The sequence below is a fragment of the Girardinichthys multiradiatus genome, chromosome 10 (genome assembly GCF_021462225.1).
Source record: "Girardinichthys multiradiatus isolate DD_20200921_A chromosome 10, DD_fGirMul_XY1, whole genome shotgun sequence".
Taxonomy (NCBI): Eukaryota; Metazoa; Chordata; class Actinopteri; order Cyprinodontiformes; family Goodeidae; genus Girardinichthys; species Girardinichthys multiradiatus.
This window is the reverse complement of record NC_061803.1, coordinates 36,111,348-36,131,998: the sequence shown is the minus strand read 5'-3', so window position 1 is coordinate 36,131,998 and position 20,651 is coordinate 36,111,348. Positions and strand designations below refer to the sequence as shown.

At 41.7% G+C, this 20,651-nt stretch overlaps 1 protein-coding gene across 3 annotated transcripts in view; it reads left to right on the top strand.

Annotated features, from left to right (window-relative positions):
- Window positions 1–20,123, top strand: part of adgra1a (adhesion G protein-coupled receptor A1a) — a 28,927-nt gene extending 8,804 nt beyond the window's left edge. For 2 of the 3 annotated variants that reach the window (XM_047377766.1, XM_047377767.1), the window contains exons 3-7: window positions 3,491–3,618; window positions 12,851–12,974; window positions 14,887–15,038; window positions 15,305–15,400; window positions 15,490–20,123. In XM_047377766.1, coding sequence (XP_047233722.1) covers window positions 3,491–3,618; window positions 12,851–12,974; window positions 14,887–15,038; window positions 15,305–15,400; window positions 15,490–16,975 — 1,986 coding nt within the window. In that variant the 3' untranslated portion in view covers window positions 16,976–20,123. The remainder of the gene's footprint in view (window positions 1–3,490; window positions 3,619–12,850; window positions 12,975–14,886; window positions 15,039–15,304; window positions 15,401–15,489) is intronic. The other variant, XM_047377768.1, reaches the window with a different exon arrangement.
- Window positions 20,124–20,651: the final 528 nt, after the last annotated feature.

Genomic DNA, 20,651 nt, shown 5'->3' with positions numbered 1-20,651 from the left:
CTATTTTTAACTGTTATCTCATTAAGGCCTCTATAATCAATGCATGGTCTCAATGAACCATCCTTCTTCCCAACAAAAAAGAAACCAGCACCTGCAGGAGAGGAAGAAGGTTGAATGTGCCCTGCCTTTAATGCCTCATCAACATAACTCTTCATGGCCCTGTGCTCTGGACCAGACAATGAATAGGTTCTGCCTTTAGGGGGTGATGTGCCAGGAAGCAAATCAATAGCACACTTATAAGGTCTATGGGGTGGCAGAGCTGTGGCCTTGATTTTATTAAAAACCTCCTTTAAATCATGGTATTCTTGCGGTACCTTGGATAAATCCGGATAGGTCTCCTCAACCTCATTCTCCACACTGACCTCCGTAGCAGCAGACAAAAGACAGTCAGCGGAACATGACTCAGACCAACCCAAAACGTCTTTTGTTCTTCCAGTCGATGTGAGGGTTGTGTTTCTGCAACCAGGAGGCCCCTAGGACTACAGGAAGTTCAGGTGAATTAATTATCATGAAAGTTAGTTTTTCTTGATGATTACCTCCAACTGTTAAGGTAATCTCCTCTGTCCTGAGATGTGAATTGTTTATGCTGTGACCATCCAAAGCTGGCACGTTTCTTGCGTCAGCTGACGGAATAAGTTTTATGCCGTTTTTATTTGGAAATGTTTTGTCCATGAATTCAGTATCTGCTCCTGAATCAATAAACATGGCCCCCTGGAGAGACAAAGAATAGGTTTGAAAATGGGCAGGAAACAAGAAGGAGGATGCAGATAGTTGACTTCGGCTCAGTAGAGACCTCCCTTCCTCTGCTGAGCCTGTCCTTTTAGTTGACACCTGAGTGCTTGAATCTTCTCCGACAATCTTTCTTCTCAGGGGTAATCTTGGTTCTGCCCAATTGCATGGGCTCACAATTATCATTTTCCACAGTGAGAGGTGACCGACTCCTTCTCTCATACCGGTGTGCAGAAAGCTGAGTTAATGATGAGCGGCCCTTCTCATGGCGCTTCTCCTTCCTTCTCTCTGCCAGCCAAATATCAATTCGAGCAGCCAAATCCTCGAGTTGTTTCAGGGAAAAAGGATAGTCACGGGTCGCTAGCTCATCCTTGATGTCTTCGTTTAATCCTTTCATGAATGCATCCATTTGTGCTGCCTCATTCCAACGGCTCTCTGCAGCCAACAAATGAAAGTCAATTATATAGGTCGAGACAGGTTGATCAACCTGTTTGAGGGACAATAATCCTCTTGCGGCCTCACGACTTGGTCAAAAACTCGAATGAGTTCCTTGGAAAAAGTTTCATAAAGATCACAAGATGCAGACCTGTTATGCCATTCAGCAGTTCCCCACTGTTTTGCCTTTCCTGCCAGCAGAGATATAACAAACGCCACCTTGGAACGTTCAGTGGGAAAGGATGATGGCTGAAGCTCAAAATGAATTTCACACTGAGTTAGAAAAGCTCGACATTGGTCTGAGTCTCCCCTGAACATCTCAGGCGGAGAGAGGCGTGGCTCCCTTACCTCTGCTGTTGTCCGTGTTACTTGGGCATGGTTTCTTTGTGACGGTGGTGGCTCGGAGAAAAGATTGCCAGAAAGTAATGTGGAAATTATTTCTTCCATGCCGGAACCCAACCAGGAAAGGGTCTCATCAACGTGGGTACGCCACTGTTGTGCTGGCGATGGGTCCATTTTTGGCCAGATTTTTCTGCTATGAATCAGAAAAAGGCGGACCCAAGATTCAGCCAGACACAGTACTGAAAGTTTAAAAGGTTTATTCAGCCACAGGAAAACGTCACACACGTAACACTCCTCACAGCTTCCAGGAATCACTGAGGCAGAAAGAGGGATTAGTGACTTGTAGTCTCTCCAGATTTTGCAGGGATCAGAAAAGCCACTAACCTGCTTTTGTCTTGAGTGGAACTTGAAACCCAGAGGGGAAACCTCAGTGGGCGGCAGGCGGTGATCCCCACAGCACAGGTAAGAAGTGACTCCAGGCTGAATAATCCGAGGGCTAGGCTGGCTCAATAATCCAAGGACAGAAACAGGGTCAACGATCGGAACAAGAGGCGTCAGGCAAGGGGCAGGCAGAGGCATAAACCAGATGCAGGAAACAAGGTCGACAACCAAAATCCAAATAGTCTGACAGGGAGCAGGCAGAGGCATAAATCCAAAAGGCAAGGCAAGGTGAAGAACAATGATCAGACTGGAAGGAACGCTGGATATACTCACACAATGGCTTTCAAAAATCTGGCACCGTCTGCTTGTCAGAGTCAGTATATATCAGGGAAGACACAGGTGCTTGGCATTCCACAGATTGCACTACACTGCAGCAGCCACCAGGTGCATCTAATCTGCTGATTGCAACCAGGGAGACAGGGTAGAGCAGACGTGCCAGAATCATAACAATTTGGCCTCTTACAAATTTCTTCTGTTGTTGTCACACTTGAATGATTCAGGTAATTTAAAAAAAAATTAAGTTAATGCAACGTCTACTTTGTACTTTGTGGAGGAAGTCAAAGCGAGGCTTGATGAAGGAGTAGTTGGTGCTTTAGTTTTATATTTGTGTAAAGCATTACGATACTGTAATCCATAGTGTTTATGTTTGGGAGACGCTTGTATGACAGTGTAGAAATAGAGCACAGTAGAGAGGGTATGGAATTACAAAGCATGTGCTAGGGTAGGAGATGCTGAAGAGTTTCTTGAAGATAGACAAGGATGATCCTGTTCTGGTAGTGCCTGGCAGGAGATCTTAAGTCTAGTTATTTAAAGTGCCTAGCAGGTGTTCCACTAGGATCAGTATTAGGTCTTCTGTGAGACTGCCTTGATGCAGATGTGCGTACAAAGATCACACTGTTGAAAACTTACTGCTAATGTAGTTGAAGTTGCAGCTGGCAAGCTACCAAATGTGTTAAAGAGGATCACACAGTGGCTTGAACTGTCATATATGAGACTGAATGTAAATAAAACCATGGTACTACCTCCTACCGTTGACCATTGGTTAAAGGTGAACAGATTAATATAATTAATGAATGGAAATATCTTAGGCCATCTTCCAAAATGTGAATTTTAAGAAATGTAAAAAAAAAAAAACGGAATACACTTTAGACATATTAGGCATTGCCTATCACTGGATGCTGCCAAGATATTTATGCATTCTATAATATTATTTCATGTGTCTGTGTTGCTATATTAAGACCTGTTAAGTTCTTTTATGAACACATTTTAAAAACCCTTGATAAAAAAGCCACTGCAGTATCACCATTGTTATAACTGTTTATTTCTAAGTTGGGTGTCATTATCTAAGACTTCACATTTAAAAAATAAGGAGCTGGCATGTCCATATGTCCTCCAAATATTTGTTCCTGGACAACATACTCAAATTATTACCTTAAGGTTAATGTTTCCTTCTGGTTTTAGTGAAGCTATATTTTGAGTAAATTTAAAAAGAAAAAATAATTAATAACTAATTAACTATTTATTTATTTTCTATGTTTACCAGGATCTAAAGAAAGTTCTGTCCTTCCCTCCATACCCTGGGGATTACCTACATCCTGTGGTGTATGCCTGCACTGCAGTCATGCTGCTCTGCTTGCTTGTTTCCATCATGACATACATTGTACACCACAGGTAAGAGGATTTTCTTTTTATCCAATTGACGTTTCAGAGTTACTAAAAATATTATCTTCATCTGAACCTTCAAACTGTATGTTGGACCTTATCCTAACCAAATGATTTCAGGAAGTTTTCCTTTTGCTTTGATTACTGCTCCGCACACTCTTGGTATTCTGTTGATGAGCTTCAAGAGGTAGTCACCTGAAATGGTTTTCCAACAGTCTTGAAGGAGTTCCCAGAGATGCTTAGCACTTGTTGGGCCTTTTGCCTTCACTCTGCGGTCCAGATCACCCCAAACCATCTCGATTGGGTTCAGGTCTGGTGACCGTGGAGGCCAGGTCATCTGGCGCAGCACCCCATCACTTTCCTTCTTGGTCAAATAGCCCTTACACAGCCTGGAGGTGTGTTTGGGGTCATTGTCCTGTTGAAAAATAAATGATGGTCCAACTAAACGCAAACCGGATGGAATAGCATGCCACTTCAAGATGCTGTGGTAGCCATGCTGGTTCAGTATGCCTTCAATTTTGAATAAATCCCCAACAGTGTCACCAGCAAAGCACCTCCACACCATCACACCTCCTCCTCCATGCTTCACGGTGGGAACCAGGCATGTAGAGTCCATCCGTTCACCTCTTCTGCGCCGCACAAAGACATGGTGGTTGGAACCAAAGATCTCAAACTTGGACTCATCAGACCAAAGCACAGATTTCAACTGGTCTAATATCCATTCCTTGTGTTCTTTAGCCCAAACAAGTCTCTTCTGCTTGTTGCCTGTCCTCAGCAGTGTTTTCCTAGCAGCTATTTTACCATGAAGGCCTGATTCACACAGTCTCCTTTTAACAGTTGTTCTAGAGATGTGTCTGCTGCTAGAACTCTGTGTGGCATTGACCTGTTCTCTAATCTGAGCTGCTGTTAACCTGCGATTTCTGAGGCTGGTGACTCGGATGAACTTATCGTCCGCAGCAGAGGTGACTCTTGGTCTTCCTTTCCTGGTGCGGTCCTCATGTGAGCCAGTTTCTTTGTAGCGCTTGATGGTTTTTGCGACTGCACTTGGGGACACTTTCAAAGTTTTCCCAATTGTTCGGACTGACTGACCTTCATTTCTTAAAGTCATGACGGTCAATCGTTTTTCTTTACTTAGCTGCTTTTTTCTAGCCATAATACAAATTCTAACAGTCTATTCAGTAGGACTATCAGATGTGTAGTATCAGATGCAGTAATCAAAGCAAAAGGTGGCTACTTTGAAGAACCTAGAATATAAGACATATTTTCAGTTGCTTTCAGATAGCTTTCACCTGACCCAAAATGCTGCAGCGAGGGTTTTGCTTAAAATAAGAGGGGGTTTCACATTTGGCTGGTGTATAAAACCTATATTAAAGATCTAATTGTTCCATATTTTCTCAGCTGGTGCTTTTTGTTCCTGACCTATGTTCCAGCCCAATGGAACGCCAAAGTGCTCAAAATTAAATAAACAAATGAAACATTATGAAATAAGTATCTACATCAGTAAATAATATATAAATATATAATGTGACAATTAAATTGTGAAATAATTGAATGCATATTAAATTCTCAGCTCATTATTATGAAACATATATCATTTTCCTTTTAAAATCAGCTTTGTAATATAAAAGTTTTTTATGATCATTTTTACCCAATAATTGAAATTATTGTTGAGGCTATTTTTATGTAATTCCAGCAGTTTTTTATGTCAAAATGTCATTTTTTTTAAAGTCAGCTTTTATTTCAAAAAGCCAGCTTTTATTTTCAGAGGGTCATTTCTCCCCATGGCCTATTTATTTTATTTCTCCTCTCGACGTGGAGGATGCGATGTGCTCTACTCCGAGCTCCTCCCGAATGGCCAAGCTCCTCACCCTATCTCTAAAGGAGTGCCTGACAACCCTGCAGCGGAAGCTCATTTTATCCGGGATCTTGTTCTTTCGGTCATGACCCAAAGTTCATGCTTATATATGAGGGTAGGAACGTAGACCGATGAGAGCTTAAACGTTTGGCCTCAGCTTTCTCTTCACCACGGACCGGCACATTGTCCTTATTACTGTGGCAGCCGCACCAATTAATTTGTCTCCTGCTCCATTCTACCCTCATTCGTGAACAAGACCCCGAGATACTTAAATTCCTCCACTTCAAGCAGGAACTTCCCTCCAACCTGAAGAGGGCAAGCCACCCTTTTCCGGTCAAAACCATAGCCTTGGACTTGGAGGAGCTGATCCTCATCCCAGCCGCTTCACACTCGGTGGTAGGTAGGTGGTGGTAGGTCTTGGCTAGAGGGGGCCTGCAGGACCATGTCATCTGCAAAAAGAAGCGATAAAATCCACCGGTCCCAAAACCAGACCACATACGGCCCTTGGCTGCACCTAGAAATCCTGTCCATTACAGTTATGAACAGGATCAGTGACAAAGTGCAGCCCTGCTGGAGTCCAACATGCAACGGGAACAGGTCTGATTGACTCAGGGCCCCAGACTCCATACTTCTGGAGCACCCCCCCACAGGTCACCACAAGGGACACAGTTGAATGCCTTCTCCAGGTCCACAAAACACATGTGGACCGGTTGGGCAAACTCCCATGAACCCTCGAGTACCCTGTAGAGAGTATAGAGCTGGTCCAGTGTTCCACAGAGTTCAACAACCGGCCGGACTCTCCTCTCCAATACCGTGGCATAGGCCTTACCTAAGGAAGCTATGGCGTGTGATCCCCTTGTAGTTGGAACACACCCTCCGGTCCCCCTTCTTATTAATGGGTACCACCACCTCCAGTCTGCCAGTCCAGAGGCACTGTCCCCGACCACCATGCAGTCAGCCACGACAGCCCCACAACTTCCAGAGACTTAAGGTACTCAGGGCGGATCTTTTACGCCCCTGAAGCCTTGCCACCGTGGAGCTTTTTATCCACCTCAGTGACTTCAGCCTGGTTGATGAAAGAGTCCAACTCTGAGTCCCCAGTCTCTGCTTCCACCAGGGAAGGCATGACAGCAGGATTGTGGAGATCCTCGAAGTACTCCTTCCACTGCCCGATAATGCCCCTAGTTGAGGTCAGCAGCTCCCCAGCCCCATTAGAAACAGAGTTGGCAAAGCACTGCTTCCCTTTCCTGAGGCGTCGGACGATTTACCAGAATCGCTTCGAGGGAAACCGGTAGTCCTTCTCCATGGCCTCACCAAACCCTTGCTACCACAGCCTGGGCCGTGGCACAGCTGATAGAACTCCTTCTTCAGCTTGACAGTATACCTTACTGACTGTGTCTACCACCGCGTTCGGGGATCGCGACAGGCACAGCAGAGCTTACGGCCACAGCTACGGGCTCCAGCATTGACAATAGAGGAGGAGAACATTGTCCACATTGTCCATCTCCAACCTTCCCCGGAATCTGGTCAAAGCTCTGACAGAGGTGGGAGTTGAATACATCCCTGGCCGAAGACGTTCCCAGCAGCCCCTTACTATACTCTTGGGCCAAGTTTATCCGGCTTCCTCCTCTTCCAGCAAATCCAACTCACCATCAGGTGGTGATCAGTGCACAGCTCAGCCCCTCTTTTCACCCAAGTGTCCAAGACATGCAGCCGAAGGTCCGAAGACACGACTACAAAGTTGGTCCTTGACCTCCTGCCTATGGTGTCCTCGTGCCAAGTGCACTGATAAACACCCTTATGCATTGAACATGGTGTTCATTATGGACAATCCGTGACTGACACAGAAGTCCAACGATAAAACACCACTTGGGTTCAGATCAAGGAGGACATTCCTCCTAATCACACCCCTCCAGGTGTCATTGTTGTTTCTCAGCAGAATGACGAAGTCCCCGAAAGTGGCACTATCCAGCACCCCTGACAGGGACACCAAGAAGGTTAGTAATCTGCACCACCGTTCGGCCCGTAGGCCAAAACAACAGTCAGAGAGCTGTCCCCAAACCGAAGGCGCAGGGATGCAACCCTCTCATCAACTGAGGTAAACCCAAACACGAGATGGTTGAGCTGAGGGGTGACTAGAAAACCCTCCTCAGCCCGCTGCCTCTCCCTAAGTGCCACTTTAGAGTATGAGAGTCCAACCTCTCTCAAGGAGCTGAGTTCCAGAGCCCACTCTTTGCTTGGAGATGAGCCCGACTATTTCTAGCCAATATCTCTCGACCTCCCGCACAAGCTCAGGCTCCTTCCCACCCCTTGAGGTGACATTCCACATCCCAGTGCCAGTTTCAGCATCTGGAGATAGGGTGATTGAGGTCTCCACCTTTGTCCTCTGCCCGATCCTATTTGCTCCAGACCCTCATGGTTCCTACTGCAGGTGGTGGACCCACTGGGGGATGGACTCACATCTCTTATTTGGGGTTGGCCCGGCTGGGTCCCGCGAGAAGTAACCACCAGACGCTCGCTGACGAGTCCCAACCCCAGGCCTGGCTCCAGGATGGGACCCTGGCTCCAGCGTACTGGGTGACATCACATCCCTTGTTCTAGTGGTCCTCGTGAAGGCTCTTTGTCTGACCTATTACCCAGAGCCTGTTTGCCATGGGAGACCCTAACAGGGACATTTAAGCCTCGGACAACATAGCCTCTAGGATCATTTAAGCACTCAAACCTCTCCTCCACGTTTAGGTGGCGGTTCAAGGTCACTTTGTGGAAAACCTCTTTTGGTAATGTCAACTGTTTTTGGTAATGTCAAGTGTCTCCTGTAAGGAGAAATTTGTCACATGCATTGCTCAGGTGGGATCTTGACCCATAATTCCACACAAACTGTCTTCAAATCTGTAAAATTCTGAGGGGCTCTTTTATGCACTCTGATCTTCAGTTCTTTCTATAGATTTTTAATCGACTGAACCATCATATCAGTTTTACTTTCTTTCTCTGAAACCAATTAAGCATTTCCTTGACTGTGTATTTGGGACTATTGTGCTGCTTGGAAATGGATACTCATGTCATATTCAGATTCTTATCAAGAATGTCTCGGTACATTTCTTCATTCATCATCCCTTCAGTAATATTGTAGGGAATATAATTATTGATTTTAAATATTTATTTATAAAAAATCATAATTTAGAAGAAATAAATTCTAACCAAAAATAATTTCTTCCGAATAATGATCAGAGAAACACTCTGGTATGATTATTGGGCTCACAGGACTTCACAATTACAATTAGTAATTTATCATTAATATTTATAATTATTAACCAAAACCACGACAAATGTGACTTCCATCTAATTTAGCATGCACTATACTACAAAAGGGGTACAGTAATAATCAAGACAAGGATATGTGCTGAGGGTAGATGGAGATCAAACCAGCAGTTTATGGACAAATGAGAATAACGCAACAATTTGGATTAAATTGGAAAGATGAACAGAAACAGTGAGAGTCAATGAGTTCCACATAGCCAGCGCCCTCGGGAGCGGCTTAGCTCTTTATCAGCATACAGTCATAAAACCCCCCAAAGCGGGAACTCCGTAAACACAAAGGACCACAAACTGTGAAACAATAAGATGAACAAAAGGCTCAGTCTGTAGCTTAAGTCTGCTTTAAGAATCTACTTAAACTTCAACTGAGTCAGCACTCAGATGTTTAAAACGCAGTGAACGCTTCTGAATTCAACAGTATTAATTCCGTTTTGTTTATATAGCGCCAATTCACAACACATGTCGTCTCAAGGCACTTCAAAGTTTTTCTATCTAAGGAAACCCAGCAGATTGCATCCAGTCTGTGACTTGCAGCATTCACTCCTCCCGGATGAGCATGTAGCGACAGTGGACAGTCACTGGTGTTGACTTTGCAGCAATCCCTCATACTGAGCATGCATGTAGCGACAGTGGAGAGGAAAAACTCCCTTTTAACAGGAAGAAACCTCCAGCAGAACCAGAACCAGGCTCAGTGTGAGCGGCCACCTGCCACGACCGACTGGGGGTTTGAGAGAACAGAGCAGAGACACAAAGAGACTTCTATGGGAAGGAAAAGTAAATGTTAATGGATGTAGCTCCTTTAGTCATTTCATCTAGAAAGAAAGAACAGATAAACTCTGAGCCAGTTTTCAAGGATAGAGTCTGAAAGAGAGCACATAGAGTTAGTCACAGTAGAAGCTCAGTCAGTTGCCATGTCTAGGAGAGAGAAAGGGTTAAACACTAAAAGACAGGGCCATGTGGATCATCGGTAGAGGGTGAGCATTAATTTGTTGCCAGCAGAAGCTCGGACGATGCCCCTCTCCAGAAAGGTGTCACAGGTAGACACAGAGTCAGGCCAGGTGTAGCTTCTAGGAAGAGAAAAGAGGGAGAACATAAAGTTAAAAACTGAAAACCACTCTAACTATAAGCTTTATCAAAAAGGAAAGTTTTAAGCCTAGCCTTAAAATTAGACAGGGTATCTGCCTCACAGACTAAAACTGGGAGCTGGTTCCACAGGAGAGGAGCCTGATAACTAAAGGATCTGCCTCCCATTCTACTTCTAGAGACTCTAGGAACCACCAGTAAACCTGCAGTCTGAGAACAAAGTGCTCTGTTAGGAACATATGGAACAATCAGATATGTATGATGGAGCTAGATCATTAGGGCTTTATATGTGAGGAGGAGAATTTTAAATTCTATTCTGGATTTAACAGGGAGCCAATGAAAGGAAGCTAAAGTCGGAGAGATATGATCTCTCTTTTTAATTTTCATCAGAACTCTTGCTGCAGCATTTTGAATCAGCTGAAGGCTTTTAACTGCATTTTGTGGACATCCTGATAGTAAAAAATTACAATAGTCCAGCCTTGAAGTAACAAATGCATGGACTAGTTTTTCAGCGTCACTCCTGGACAGGATATTTCTAATTTTGGCAATGTTCCGGAGATGAAAGAAGGAAATGCTAGAAACCTGTTTAATATGGGATTTAAATAACATGTCCTGGTCAAAAATAACACCAAGGTTTTTTACTTTATTATCAGAGGTCAATTTAATGCCATCCAGGTTAAGTGATTGACTAAGCAGTTTCTTTTTTAAAGACTCTGGTCCAAACTTATGTCTTGTCTGAATTTAGAAGCAGAAAATTTAAAGTCATCCAAGTTTTTTATTAAACATCCATCAGATGGTTCCGCAGAACTTCAATAAAGTATTGCATGCAACATATAAGTTGAAACACATTGAGTTAAATGAATGGTGATTCTAAAACCACCCTAACTATCCTACTTTATCCTGCCCAGGCAATTTCTATAGTACCAACAAAAAGGAACAAGATTACTCGGTGTTTTTTTCTCTGGAGCAGCAAGTAGAAGGCGGGGCTTCATTTGTCACGCATCCGTGACAAACTCGGGAACAATCAACTTCTCCTTTTTCGGCAGAAAAAGGGGGGGATATGATGGACAGTTCACAGCCAACTGGAATAAAACAAAAGAGGAAAAATTTGTCTCCTTTGGAACACCTCTGTGGGTTTTTCTTAGTTTGTGCATTACAGACACGCTTTTGAATCGTCTGGTCTTCTTATCGCAGCACGATTTCTAACTTTGTCAAGCTGTTCATGAGGTTGGCCTGTGATGGAGAATGGAATAAAACCGACATGCGAGCCTCTGATTCTCCAGAGATCGCCTCCATGTGAAGTATCGGTCCACTACAGCAGGAAATGGCTAGGTAGGAGTTTTCCACGAGCTCTTATAAAGCACACCTCCTGTAACGTCAGAGGTGAAACGCCTGCTGAGCTGCGTTGTTATTTGTTTGGCTCACAAAAGAGAGGGTGCCCCAACAACATGAAGTCTTCCAGTACTGTGTACTGTAAGACAGGCCACACCATGATGTTCATACAGAACCTGCATGCTTCTCTTTTGGCTTGGGTGATGTGCAGAAACATTCTTACTCCAAACATTGTGTGTGCATTTATATCCAAAAAGTTCAGCTTTGGCCTCATCTGACCAGACTATGTTCTCAGTTGACTGGCTTGTCTAAATCTTCCGCAGCACACTTTAAACAAGCTTCTACATGTTTTTTCTTCAGCAGTGGAGTTTTGTGCAGTGAGTGTACATAGAGCCCATTGGGGTCCAATTCAATTCAGTTTATTTTTATAGCAACAATTCAAAAGAAATGTAGGTATGTAAAATTACATTCATCCCAATCAGATCCTAGTTACTAAACAGTGCAGTCAAGTTCAGTTTATTATTCAAACTGATTAAAAAGTTTTTCTAAGAAAACTAAGCAGATTGCATCAAGCCAGTGACTTGCAGAAATCACTCCTCCTGGATGAGCATGTAGAGACAGTGGACAGGAAATGCTTTGTGTCATTTACACAATGGTTCAGTGTGAGCGGCCATCTGCAATGACTGGCAGGGGTTTGGAGAAAAAAAATACAGAAGCATTGAGTGCATAGCTTTTTGTTTACAAAGGAATAACTGTACCTGCTCTTTCCAGGTTTCTCTGAAGCTGTTTTTTCTTGATGCTGTTTCCACTGGGCCAAACAGTGCTCACAGGAATATGCAGAGGTTTAGAATTGCAGTATTGACCATTGCCATCAGTACATTTTGCAACTTTCTTGTGAAGATCTCCTGGCTTCTGTGCAAATGTTTGGTAATGACAAAAGATTTTATGGGTCATCGGTTATGAATAAACCAGGTGATGTTGATGCCTGCAAATAGCAGCCAGAATTCTTTTTTAATTCTGACCAATTTTAGATGGTTTCTTGTTTTTCTATGCCTTTTTGCAAATCATCTTCTTCATGTGTTCAATACTTATTCGCTGTACCATTCGACTTCATTACACATAACATAATTTATGGATTACTATACTTTTGATTTCTCTGTAATGTGCATTGCATATGTTACTCACATATGTTGTAAATTTAATGTCAATAGAAATACTAGAAGTATTGTGTTTACCGAGAAAAAATTTTAAATTCTTAAAATACTTTATGTATTTATTACTTTGTTTTGCAACTTTTATCTAAGATATTATTGTTAAAAATTGAATACCAAGCCTTAAAATGTCAAAATTAAAATGCAGTTATAATTCAACATCTTACTCGTCTCCACGCAGACAGTAATACTGTATTCTCCATTATTATTAAGTAACGTTTGAGTAAGTATAATATCCACAGAAAGTTCTGAATCTCATTGTTACCAACTTTGTGTTGGATAGCAGAGTTTTCTTGTGGAAACGTCTCCAACCAGAGATTGCATGTTGAGATTATAGATTGAGTTATCAATACCCACAAACCACTGTTGTTAAACCAGCTGTAGATTAAGGAAAGCTAGACTGCAGTCCAGCTTCATAATGACTTTCTTTAATCACTGTTTCCAGTGTCATCCGCATCAGCAGGAAGGGCTGGCACACACTCCTCAACTTCCTCTTTCACACAGGACTGACATTTGGGGTGTTTGCTGGAGGCATCAACCAGATCCACTTTCCTTTGGTTTGTCAGATTGTAAGTGTGCTCTTTTATGTAGGTGATATTTTACATACATATTTTCCATTAGGCGCAGTAATTATGGCCCTTTGTGCACATAGTTTAGCAGCTCAGAGCCAGTCATAAATTAAACAACAAGCGGGCTTCAACTAAATGTCTGAATCTGGAACCATTGTGTGTAAATAGATGTCATTTTTAACTGTAAACTAACTTTAAAGAAGAATTATGTTTTTATTAACAATAATACATTATTAGTATTATTTACAGCCCCCTTCTTGTTTTTTAAGTTGATAAAAGTGTTAAGGAACTCCGTTATGTTACACAGACGCCCTTTTCTCTTCACCAATCTTTACATTGGAAAATTATAGGGATTATGCAATTAAGGTCAAGCAGACGTGTTTGGTAATAGTGGTAAGTCAGAAAAGGGTTGGAAAATATCACCTAAACCTGTTTATATCTACAGTCAGAGCAATAATTAAAAAGTTTTAACCCGACTGAAACTGAGACAAATAAGGCTGGACAAAAGGCCCAAGGACATCTTGGCACCACACACAGTGAGGAGGATGGTAAGGGAGGTACCTTCAGGTCTCCATTATAACTGTCAGACAATATGTACATGAGAACAGGTTGTTTGAGAAGCATGCCAGGAGGCATGCTATTTTCTATCCTGCTATCACAGAGGTAAACATGTGGAGTTTGTTATTGGTTCTTTAACTGAAATTATGGCCATTGGTCATATGAGACAGCAAGTGAGCTTTTTGGCAACAAACATTCCAGGTAAATTTGGTGTAAAACAACTGTAAAATATGTGAAAAAGCACATCAGACAGTCAGGTATTGTGGAGGATCCATGATGCTGTGGGCCTGTTTATTCTCCGAAGACCCTAGAAACTTTGTCAGAGGTTACCTGGAAGAAAGCATCAAAGATGACCTAGGGTTCAGGACAATTTAGAGAGGCATAGTCAAAGATGTTTTTCTCTGTAGGCCCAACCTTATGAAACTCTAACGGAGAAAATTAAAATATTTCCGGGTGTCAAAAGAGGGTTGTACAAAGAATGTCCAGCAGGGCTGTCAATAATTATGGCTTTACTAACTTTGTTAAAACAACTACTTCATAATGTGTTTTTTTTCCCACTTAATAAATACACTCAAATTAAAAGATGGATTAATCTTTAATTTCTTCTGTCACACACACTATACTTCTGCAATAAAATATATTTTTCAGGGCATTTAACTCAGGGTTCTGCATCATATGTAATATACTGTATATTTTATGCTCTCACTGAAATGAAACAGGATGTGTTAAGAGGTCATGTGATCTCAGCGATTACAATATAAGATGAAATGGAGAACAGAGTTAGCAGGATGAGCATTAATCCTCCCATGCCAGGCAGGTAGGGATACAGTGGTGATGTGATACATGTGCTTGAGATCTAGCAGACTGAAGCTGACACCTGAGTTAATGTCTTATATGTTTTACTAAGAAAGATGGGTTGACCTTGCTGGCCATGGGAGGATCTCAATATGATGCAGGCCGTATAAATACTGCATGCAGTTTTAAATGCAGCATAATGAGCTTCGGCTTAAAACAGTATTAACATTAGAAGAGCGTCTGAGTTTATTTAAAAATAAATTTTGAAAGTGGTCAAAATCAATGTTTTACCTTGATAGCACATGGTTAACAATGGGGATGTTGCCTCTTTTCTGTCTGGAAGTTAACGAGATATAATAGAAATGTGATTTTTAAATTTACATGAACATGAACATATTGTGAAGCATTCCTAAATTTTTTTTTCAGAACAGCGTTGTCGCTTCTCACTGAGCAATAAAGCAAATGTAGAAGAACTGAAGGCCTCCTGTGGATGTAATCATTACTAAGATGTGCAAATTAGAGAAATAATGTTTTTAATTGTGTTTCCTTGATGTGATAGGTTGGCATTGTACTCCATTATGCTTCGTTGTCGACCATGTTGTGGCTGGCGTTTACTGCTAGAAACATCTGTAAAGATGTGTGCAAAGATCCACTTGGAGCCCAGGACAGGAGCGGTCCAGCTCAGAAATGTTCCAAAGCAACCATCCTGGGGTAAACTTTTATTTGCAAAAACTAAATGCCTGAAAATGTTTGAAAAGGTTTGAAAGAATGGTGACTATTTTCTTAGGGTCTCTGGATCTTTAACCAGATTCAGAGAAAGCTTGAGTTGAGTCAACTTTTTCTTATATTTAACTGATCTTCAAGAGCTCTTCCAGCAAACCCTGTGTTTCTCTACACACTTCAATCTCACTGCTGTATTTTTATTTATTTATCTATGCTGTATGTTTATTTACTAACCTTTTCATTTTCTTTGGTAGATTTTATCTTGTGAGTGATGGAGTACCTCTGATAGTGGTAGGTATTACAGCAGTGTTTGGTATGGAGAACTACGGCAGCAGGGACGGGGATTTGTAGTAAGTATGGATTCAGCGTACATCACATTTCTAACTTTATGTTTGCCAGGTAAAACACATCGACTTATGTTCCTGTCTATCATTTTCAGTTGCTGGATGGCTTGGGAACCCAGCCTGGGAGGGTTTTATGGTCCTGTGGGTCTTCTGGTCTTAGTCATGTCTCTGTACTTTTTGAATACCTACATCCAGCTGAAGCGCCACCCAGAGAGGAAGTATGAATTGCGCCTTCTGAGTGAGGATCATCAGAAGTTGTCATCCAGTGAGTCAAATCATCATTGTCAAAGTGGCAGTGGTGGAGCTTCAGGGTCTTCTGGAGACTGTCTGCCATTTTCTACTGGTGTGTCTGTGCTGGCTAATGAACACTCGTTTAAATCCCAACTCCGGGCCACCATCTTCACACTGTTTCTGTTCCTGGCAACCTGGGCTTTAGGAGCATTGGCCGTATCACAGGGACACTTCCTAGACATGATATTTAGCTGCTTATATGGGGCTTTTTGTGTCACTCTGGGCCTCTTCCTTCTCATCCAGCACTGTGCTAAACGGGATGATGTGTGGAATCGTTGGTGGGGTTGTTGCCATTCCATGTCAAAGTCAGAGGATGGAAATACTGATGGTCAGAAGCAGCAGATCCATCAAGCACACTGCCACTTGAGCGCTCCATGTTCAGGCAAGCAGACGCTGCTTTCTTCACACCTTTTGCCGAGTTCTTTTGACAAAATGACACCACCTCCTCACAGCCCAACTCCAAGTAACACAGGTCCATGTTGTGTGGCTGTATTGAGTCCAGCATCCCCCATCCCATCCCTCATTGAGCCAGGGCCCTCACCACGTCCACATTCCCTACCTGATGAGCTCCCTCGCCCAACTCTTCCCCTCCAGAGAAGCCTTACTGAAAGAGCAAAGTCACACTCCTTTAACCGCCCACGTCCATGTCTACAAGACTACCGCTCACATATGACTTCCCTGAGTATGGATGGAAGTGTGCACACCTCCCACAGGGATAACTCTCAGCCTCCACATTATCTCGAAGGAACACCGCTGGTTCCCAACAGTCTACTCCCAGATCTTCAGCTTCCTTGTCCTAGCCCCCACCTAGATAAGCAGATGGCTTCTAGCCACACCTTACAACGCCAAACCTCCTGCCAGAGTGTGCAAGACTCAGTGACATCCTGCCATGGCCATGTTCACAACATGCATGACAGTATAACTTCGTGTCACAGCCTCCTCCTGCCTTCTCAAGGGGTCCATTCCTGCCAGTGGCGCATGTATGGTTCAGTCAATCCCTCTTCTAATGCAACCGGTTGTGAAAAACAAGATCCATTTACAGTGCAATATGAGCAAGAACCCAACACATACAGCTGCACAAAAAAGACAGAAGATGAAGACAAGGAGATGCATTCTCTGGACATGGAGCAGAGAGGCTTTCCAAGAAATACCCTTCCTCGACAGCATTCCACTGTTAGCCGCAGAGGAGTCATTGGTCGAAACAGGAGTCTGCAAGAAGAGAGCCTGTTTGGTTCAGATGCTACAGGAAATATACGGACTGGGCCTTGGAAGAACGAAACTACAGTTTAGCTGTGATAACGTCATAGCAGCCTTCAAGTAACACCATCTTTACTGATGGCCTGTTAGGGTGATCAGTTAGGGTATGCTGTCAGCTGTACCCTAAAACAACCTCAAAGAGTCTTCATATTGCTTTAGGACTAAATTAACTTGTCCTTCTTAGTAATATTTGATCATGAAACAAGTTGCTGAATCCACATTATGCTTTAAAGCTGCAAGCAATATTAAATGAATACTCAGGGGAACACTGGCTCATTAATTAGCACTTTGGGAGAAAAGAAAGTTTGAACCATATGAGTTCCACTTAGATGTTAATTTGTTTTAGCTCTTTTAGTTTCCTCCAACAATCTAAAATGTATGCATCTAGCAAAATTGAAATACCAGCACCTCACATTTTAAACGTTGCAGACCACACAGACCAGGTATGAAATATACCCAGACTCAATTGCCCTTGATTTTCTACAAAACAAGACTCTTTACTAAAAGTTCATATGCATTAAAAAAAACTTCTAGTAACTTTGTTTAGATCCATTTGTGTCAGAGACACAGATAAGAATCCCCCTCCCCCCGACCACATAAGTCAGGATGATATATTTAATTTCCCTTTGGGATTAATAAAGTATTTTTGAATTGAATTGAATTGAATGATCCTTCTGTCTGGGTATGGATGCTATTCTAATAGAATTTTTAAGGTTTCTCTTCCTGTTGTTTGCTCTATAGTTTAGTAAATAAGAAGAAATTTCAACGTAAACCTCTATACATAGATAATTGTAAAAATGATATGAAATTTTATTTCCTCAGGCGATATGTGTTGTGAATTTATAAATAAACTCAGTTGAATTCAAAGTAAAATATAAGACAGCCACACTGAAAATGTATTAATTCAATTCCATAAAATTTATTATAATTGAAAATATCTAAGACTTCTAAAGAAAACCTGCTGATTTCTGATTTTTCTTTAGGTTTTTGGGATTCATCATCTGTAAAGTTGTTTTCTTTCTGGCATTTACACAGACTTTAAGTACATGTGATTCTGGCATTCTGTCTTACTATAACACTATTATTTCAAAGATGTGTGATGACTAATTTGAAACACTGAAATCAGTTAGAGCATGTGTGTGACTTTTAAGTGCGCAAAAGTGCATGAATAATTAGACACGTGTGTGTGTTTGTGTCATGTGTTTTTAACTCTGGAATCACCCTTATTCAAGTTTATTAATTTCTTGATAAAGTTGTAGTTATGAAGTCTATGAATTTCCTTTGATAAGTATTGCACAAGTGTACACTAAAGGACCTCTCACCTGTTGAGATAATATTTCAAAAGTGCAATGTGCTAGAAAGCACAATGGTTTTATAGTGCCAAAATGATGTGCCAGTTGTCACTGTGATGAAAAACTACACAAACTCATTCTCAAAGAGAGATTACTGTTTGTAGCAGAATACAAACTTTTACTCAGGTTTTAGAATATCATTGGCAACACTTTGAAGAGCTCTTCAAAACGCATGTTTTCCAAAGCTATGCATCATTAAGCCAAGTGTGTTTCTGTGAATCTGTCTCATTCTCATCTTCATTCTCATTTAACCAGCTAGAGGTTCTGGTCTTTTGCCCAGCAATGTTCTCATGCACTTAAGTTTGGGTGATGTTACAATAGCTCACTCAGATCACGACTCACAAAAAGTGAGGGATAGTTTCAAGTACAATTACCTTTACAGGCGAATTTAATATGACCTTCTCCAAACTTCTGAATGCACATGTCCAACTGTTTAATGTTTCAGTACTTTTTGCACAGCTTGCTGTTCTATAACAGGGACCTTAACTGCAAAATTCCCATCAGGGGTTTGGTCCATGAATTGACCATTAAGTTTCCTAGTTTAATCAGAAATGGGATCTAAACAGGCCTCCTCATCATGCTGTTCACATCTTCACAGCATGAGACCAAGACAACACCTAACAATTGATCAACAGGACCTCGCCATGGCGACGTTTCAAAAAGGATGTACTTAGACGGAAGGGTCAACTGAGTTTAGAGTCACAGTGTCATCAACAAGTTGCAACAGAGATACAGAGACCGGAAGAGTCACAGAGAGGCATAGAAGCAGACGTACTTTAGCCACATCCCACACTGATGACCTCTTCATAGTGAACAGGGCCCTCCAGAACCGGATAATGAATGCCACTTGACACGAGGCACATTGAAGGGAGGTGAGAGGCACCCAAGTGTCTGTGTGCTAGACAACCTGCAAAAGTACCTGACCACACCTCCAGGCACAGGCTTTATGGTCTTGCATAGACCGAGGAGCATTTTTTGTTGTGGTCTACCCACCATTGTTGTTGTCTTTTGTTTCAATAAATCGCTTCACATGAGGAAATCACCACTATGTGCTTCTACTTAAATGCCCAATTTTTTTTACGTTTTCCATAAATTTCACCCGAAAGCCAAATATGCCTAACTTTTTGTGAGTTGTGTATTTTCTGATCTTATTTTTACTGAAAGTAACAGGAAATTATTTAAAGCACTAAAATATTAACCTGTCTATGGAAGTGAATTACAAGAAAACATCTTGGTCCTTGGAGCTCACAGACACTGCATGTTTTCTGTTTCCCTGTTTTAACACACCTCATTCAACATGGCAGAAAAAGCTTCTGCAGAACCATAGCCTTCTGTGGCACCTAGCATTAAATGTAAAAGCACATACTTTTTAATCTGACGAAGTTTAAGTCATGCTTACATGTTTTATAATTAATTCCTGCACACCCCTACACCAAGAATGCTGTTCATTTTATCAGCATTAAGTCGTAACACTGTGAAATATTTTAAGGTAAACATTTTCACGGATCTGTTAGCAAAGCCATGTGTGATGTCAGCATAGTTGTAGTCATCATATCTCAGTTAGCTTTGAGATGATGACTGTGTACATGTGACGTTTTGTGTCCCAGTGTTTCAACAGCGTAAAGTGTCTTTGTAGCCAATGGTCAGGAATCATCTGACTGGTTCTGTCTGAATATGAAATGATTTTCAGATTTGCTTTTGTTTCTCACCTCTGTTGTGAATTTTCTAATGATGCAGGAAGTCAGATGTGCACCCTTAAAAATAAAAGGAAGAGCTATTTGAGCACTATGTTGTCTGCACTGAAAATAAAGATTTACTGTGACTTACTGCATGTGGTGTCTGCTTTTGCATGAGGATGGTTTCTTACCTTCATTCAGAACATGTGACAACTACATCAACAGTCAAAGAAAAAGGAATTAATTTCAAACTAGTTTAGCTAAACTCTTCTCAAGTTTATAAAAAGAAAAGCTAAGCAGTCCAGTTAATAGTTGATTTACTTACTTCATCCAAAATCATTTATCCAATCCAATTAAGTCAAGTAAAGTTCAATTAAAACCACTTGCAATTAAATTTAAATTCAAATCTCATTCTAATCATAATACATACAAAGTCCAGTTCAATCTGCTTGTATTACAATCAAGTCAGATTGAGTTATGGGCTAATATGCCCAATAAAAAAAGCTTTCTGTTTAAAGAAACCAACAAAAACTTTCCGTCCCTCATCCTGAGCAAGCACAGGGCATCAGTGGAGAGGAGCACCTCACCTTTAAAAGTGAATGGATGGCTATTTAAGGAGAGACAGTCCATGTCTTTATTTAGTCCAACTTTAGCCTGAACAAAGACATTCAAAGTCAGGTT